The following is a 6,000-nucleotide window of genomic DNA, read 5'->3' as shown; positions in this document are numbered from 1 at the left end:
GCATTTTTTGGCAGGTTGGGAATTCTGCTCCCTCTGGGAGAGCCAGGAGTAACAAAAATAAAATATTGATGTATTAACACCCAGAAAATCAAGGATAAACCTAATTCCCAAATTATCCTATGGTTTTCAGCAGGCAGAGCTTCAGGGAGGAGAAAATCCGTGCTGGAATGGGAGCATGGATGGAAACCCCCATTCCAAAGGGTTCATCTTGATTTTCCTTGGAGCCCCTTGGACTCAATCACTTGGGAATGGCACTTCGGCCTCCCCTGATCCTAAAAAAAGTGACTCCAAGCAAACTCTGCATCACAAGGATCCAGAAGAGGGAAATGCCAGGCTGCCTTCCCTACTCCCCCAGAATCCCAGGAAACCTCAATGCCCCTGGGAAAACAACAGGAGCAGCTTGGGATGGGAATTAAAACTCCTCTGGCATTGCCCTTTGGAGGATCAGTCTGGAAAGGGCAAAGGATTTGGGAAGCTTTTGGGGGAACTGGTGTTGAGTTCTTTTCAGAGAGGATTTTAGTCCCTTTGGATATTCCTGTCCTTTCAGGAATTGTCTGGCAGTGAATTCCTGATCAGGAATTTGGGCCCAGCTCGAATCAGGGGAAGCATGGGGCAGGAAAAACCCAGCCAGGAATGCCCAAAGGAAAACCAAACACAGGGAAGAGGGGAAAAGCCTTGGGAAGCTTTTCCCAAGTTTTGGGAAGGTCCCATTTGGAAAACTCTTCCTGGGGTATAAAATCCAACCAAGAAATAACCCAGAAACCCAAATGCAGAAACCCCAAATCCTCATCCTGTCCCATCCAGATGTTTTCCGTAAATCCAGTCAGGAATGCCCAAAGGAAAACCAAACACAGGGAAGAGGGGAAAACCTTCCCAAGTTTTGTTTGGAAAGGCCCCATTTGAAAACTCTTTCTCTGCTCAAGCCCTGGGGTAGAAAATCCAACCAGAAACCCAAACCCAGACACACAAATCCTCATCCTGTCCCATCCAGGTGTTTTTCCACTAATCCAGCACCTTGTGCACAACCTCTTTGTCGCCCAAGCTCCTCCCAAAGTTTGGGAAGCTCCTTCCAGGAGCACCGGGAGCAGCTCGGGAAAGCCTTCCCACCACCAGGCCTTCCCGAGGTCTGGGAGCGGGGCCGGAGCAGAACCTTTGGCTTGGAGATCCAGCAGGATGGAGGAGGTGGATCCAGCAGCCCCTGGGGAATTCCAGGGAGGTGCAGCAGCTTCTCCGCAGCCTTGGAAGGGGCGGGAGCAGGGAGGTGGGGAGGGGATGGATGGATGGTGAGGTGGGACAATCATCCACACTGGACACCGGCCACGGGAATCTGGGAGAGCAAGGAGTTGGTCATGACACGTGGGAATGCTGGGGGAGTGGCTTTGGTACCCTAAACTTGGAGTCTTCCAGATGGAATACTTCCTGCATTCCATGATCCCATGAGAACCCTTCCAACTCCCCACACTCCACCATCCCAAACCCTTCCAACTCCACACACTCCACCATCCCAAACCCTTCCAACTCCCACATTCCACGATCCCAAACCCTTCCAACTTCCCACCTTCCATGATCCCATGAGAACCCTTTCAACTCCCCTCATTCCATCATCCCAAACCCTTCCAACTCCCCACACTCCACCATCCCAAACCCTTCCAACTCCACACATTCCATGATCCCAAACCCTTCCAACTCCCACATTCCATGATCCCAAACCCTTCCAACTCCCCACACTCCACCATCCCAAACCCTTCCAACTCCCCACATTCCATGATCCCATGAGAACCCTTTCAACTCCTCTCATTCCATCATCCCAAACCCTTTCAACTCCCCTCATTCCATCATCCCAAACCCTTCCAGCTCCCCTCATTTCACCATCCCAAACCCTTCCAACTCCCCACAATCCATGATCCCATGGAAACCCTCCCAACTCCACACATTCCATGATCCCAAACCCTTCCAACTCCCCACATTCCACGATCCCAAACCCTTCCAACTTCCCACCTTCCATGATCCCATGAGAACCCTTTCAACTCCCCTCATTCCATCATCCCGAACCCTTCCAACTCCCCTCATTCCATCATCCCAAACCCTTCCAACTCCACACATTCCATGATCCCAAACCCTTCCAACTCCACACATTCCATGATCCCAAACCCTTCCAACTCCCCACACTCCACGATCCCAAACCCTTCCAGCTCCCCACACATTCCAGGACCCCGCGGCCCCGAGGGGACCCTGGGGCCAGCGGGGGTGGCCCTGTGGCACTCACCGCGCGGGGACAGCGCTATACGGCCGTGCACACCGTGCTCACTGTGAACTCGGCCTCGCCAGCCATGATGTCTGAGGGCTGCAGGTTCCGGTCGTACATGGGGTTCTCGAAGGTGCCCCTCACGTTGGTGTTCTCGTGGCCGGCGTAGCCATTGAACGGGACTTTGGGTCTCCTCCTGCGGGATTGGGGACAAAACCCACGGTGAGAGACGGTCCCAAGTTTGCTTCATCTGCCTCACGGCTGTCTCAAGGCCCTGACAGGAGTTCTGGGCTGGCCGAGGGGCACGCGGACGCTTGCCCAGTGACTGTCAGCAGCTGCGCTCGCTGTGCTCCTACAGAACGCTGCGTTCCAGCTGGCTGTGACCAGCGGTGGCTCGTCCCTGCGTGCCAGCACCTGCTCCACGGACCAAGGGGCTCTTCACAATGGCCCATCAATCTCGCCCACCTTCTGGCCAGATGCTTTGGCTGAGGACTATATAAACTCTAACTTTTTGGGAAGACTGTGGTGCACCCCCACAGACGACGGCGAATCCATGTGGCTGGACCACTGAGGATTTTGTCTCGATGGTGGTAGCTATATTCCCCTTCCCCTCTTTTCTCTCTATTCTTTATTTCCTTTTTCTGTCCCCTCTCTCTATCACATTTGCTGTTGGTACCTCAATAAAGGTGCATTTGTTGGGATTAAACTGATGGTCCCCTGCCGTTTGCCTTTTTGCACTTTTGGGATCGGTTAAGGAACCACCACGACACCCCGCACGAGCGGATCGTGACATAAATCTGGCGTCACGGACAGGACGGTGACACCCACACAGGCGACAGCCCTGAGGGAGGGCACTGACAGGGGAAACCCGTGGGGATGGGGCAGGAAGATCTGCAAAGCTGGGATTTGATCAGGAGCAAACCTGAATTTACACCACCTTCAAAGCCACGGTGGGGGAATTTGCTTTTTATCCTCCCAAATGTGGCCAAAAATCCCATTAATGGTGAGCAAAACCCTTGTTGCTCTCCTCTCCAAAATCTTCATTCCACCATGCTTTATTTTCCCGTCTCCTGAATTAAACCAGCCCCAAAAGGGGGATTTTAAGTCCAGCTCACTGATCTTTCTCTCAAATCCCTGATTTTCTTTCACCTTTTGGAATTATACCCCCAATTTCCCAAACCCTGTTTGTTGCTGTCCCACCTCCTGAATTAAACCAGGTCTAAAGGTGGGATTCTAAGCCCAGCTCACTGCTACTTCTCTCAAATCCCAGAATTTCTTTCACCTTTTGGGATTCTTGCCCCAAACCCACCTGTGTTTGTAGAGATAAAGCACAAACCCTGCAATAATCAGGGCGATGAAAGGCACAAGGATGGCGGCTGCCACGGAGCTGCTGTTGGATGCAAAGTGGTGCCCTATGGACTCGGGGTCGTTTTCCATCATACTGATGTCTGGAACACAGCAAAAAGGAACCCATTTCCCACATTTCCAAACTCCCTTCTGGGGGAAAAGGGCTTGGCAGCAAAATGAGTGAAGCGGTGCTGGAAAAGGGAATTTTAAAAATGGATGTACAAGGATGGAGATCCAGCCTAACTTAGACCTCATCATTTATTTAGAGCTGAAATTAAAGGGAGGTGTAAATTGATTTATTTTGCCAAAAAGGTCCAACTTGGATGCATGAAGTTGGGCTTTAAGGAGACTATGAAACGCTGCAATAACGAGCATCCATAAAGGTGACGAGATTGCAGCAATCCTGAGGGATTAAAGAGCTCAAACCACGCTTTAAGAGGTATTTAGGAGCTTAAAGTTTGGGTGGTTTAAGCTCCCAAGAGCCTCTGTGATTTCTGATGGAGACACTTTCTCTGGTGGGAATGGGATTTAGGCTTGGCAGGGAATTTGGAAAAAAACATGTCCAGGTGTTGGTTGTGCTTCCAAACTCTCCCTGCCTTAGGACAGCAGCCTGGTTATCCCTCATTTTGTTCCCAAATTATAAATTTTATCCTTGTGCTGTTTGTTTTGTGCTGTTTGTCTCCCACAAGCCTCACATCAAGCTCAGCAGAACTCGGAAAGCGCAGAAAATTCAAGCCAGGGATTGGAGAAACATTCCCTGGCTGGAAACCCCCACCAGGCCAAAGTGGAGCTTTTGGAATCGAGGGGAAAAGTGCAGTTCCAAGGAATTTTACCAAGTCTCTGGAGGCCAAACTGCCCGAAGCCTTTGCCACGCACAAAGCCCTGGTACACGAAGGTGCCACTCGAGGACTCCGACGAGACCTGTGGAGAGTGGAAATCAATGGATTTATCCAAAATTTCCCTGGATTTAACACCCAGCTCAGCCCAGCCCCTTCCAAGTACATTGATTTCATGCATTTCCCCAGAAAACCCTGGCATGTTTTAAGGCGTTTCACTGCCCAACAGCTGAAAATTCTCCATTCTCAAAGGAAGGGAAGCTAAAAAAATCTTGTTTGTGATAAACCGGAGAGGACATTGCTGATTTCAGAGGGAGAGGGAAAAAGTGGCCATGGGTCAGCTGGATCCACATTTTTTCTAAGCTCCACTGGATCCCTAAAGGGCTTGGGGAACTCCCAGACACAGGCAGAGGGTGAGGAGTTGGCTCCAGTAGGGAAAATCAGCTTTTCCAGCAAGGTGTTGAGCAGATACAAAACATCCACGTGCAACAAATCCCACTGGTTTCTCCTCCAGCATTATCTGGGAGATGATGGATTCCAAACCCCAGGGCAATAAAACCAACCCCCAGCTGCAGGAGGAGCTGTCACCTGCTGGGGAAGTGCCACATGTCCCCTCCCAGCTCTGGGAATTATCTCTCAGCTCCAAGGAAGGGAACTCCAGGCTGGGACGGCCACGGGAGGGTGAATTTTGTGCACTCACGTGTCCATCCAGAGCCCATTTGTCATTCCTGAACTTGTTGGCAAAGATCTCCAGTGGCCCCATGATCTGGTACACCTGGAGCAGCAGGTGCACGTCTTCCTTCTTGTAAATCCCTGGAAAAGAAGGGATTTTGTCGGCTCTGGATCACTCTGGTTTGAAAAAATTGAGTGGAGGGCAGGGAAACCAAGTCAGGATTTGAGTGGACACCAGCCCTGTCACTGGGAAACACAGCCCAGGATTCTGAAGGTATTTTCCACATGGGAAAGGAGTCAACTTAATATTTAATTAATATTCAGGTTCTTCTGTTGGATCAGGAAGAGCCTGGTGCTCCAGGAGGGCAGGGGCATGGAGCACTCACGGAATCAGGAGTTGGAAGGGACCCCCGAGGATCATCAAAATCCAGCTCACATGATTTCATGTTTTTTTTTTGCCCAAAGCACCAAGTCCTTCCTTGGACACCTCCAGGGATGGGCACTCCAAACCTCCCTGGGCAGTTCCAAGGCCTGACCACCCTTTCCATGGAGAAATGTTCCCTAATATCCAACCTGGCACAGACTGAGGCTGTTTCCTCTCATCCTTGGAGCAGAGCCTGACCCACCCTGGAAGACCCCTCCTGTCAGGGAGTTGTGGGGAGCCCCCTGAGCCCCCTTTTCTCCAGGCTCCATCAGGAGTTCTCCAGACCCTTTTCCAGCTCCATTCCCTTCTCTGGACATGCTCCAGCCCCTCAATGTCTCTCTGGCCATGAGTGACCAGAACTGGACACAGCCCTAGGGGTGTCCCAGTGTCATAGAAAGGTAGAAAAATTATAAAATAAAGGCGTCATAAAATCAGGCCTAAATTAATAGCTGCAAGTTCCCCTGAGAAAACAATCT

General features: G+C 51.1%; 1 protein-coding gene across 4 annotated transcripts in view; it reads right to left on the bottom strand.

Moving 5' to 3' along the window:
• Nucleotides 1-726: 726 nt before the first annotated feature.
• CSMD2 (CUB and Sushi multiple domains 2) overlaps nucleotides 727-6,000 on the bottom strand; it is a 287,236-nt gene continuing 281,962 nt past the window's right edge. For all 4 annotated transcript variants that reach the window (XM_068172583.1, XM_068172582.1, XM_068172581.1 and 1 more), the window contains 5 exons: nucleotides 5,129-5,241; nucleotides 4,426-4,513; nucleotides 3,555-3,693; nucleotides 2,267-2,441; nucleotides 727-1,327 (listed from right to left, as the gene is read on the bottom strand). In XM_068172583.1, the coding sequence (XP_068028684.1) occupies nucleotides 2,282-2,441; nucleotides 3,555-3,693; nucleotides 4,426-4,513; nucleotides 5,129-5,241 (500 nt within the window). In that variant the 3' untranslated portion in view covers nucleotides 727-1,327; nucleotides 2,267-2,281. The remainder of the gene's footprint in view (nucleotides 1,328-2,266; nucleotides 2,442-3,554; nucleotides 3,694-4,425; nucleotides 4,514-5,128; nucleotides 5,242-6,000) is intronic.

The sequence above is a fragment of the Anomalospiza imberbis genome, chromosome 25 (assembly GCF_031753505.1).
Source record: "Anomalospiza imberbis isolate Cuckoo-Finch-1a 21T00152 chromosome 25, ASM3175350v1, whole genome shotgun sequence".
NCBI classification, from domain to species: domain Eukaryota; kingdom Metazoa; phylum Chordata; class Aves; order Passeriformes; family Viduidae; genus Anomalospiza; species Anomalospiza imberbis.
This window is presented reverse-complemented; position numbering and strand designations above follow the sequence as displayed.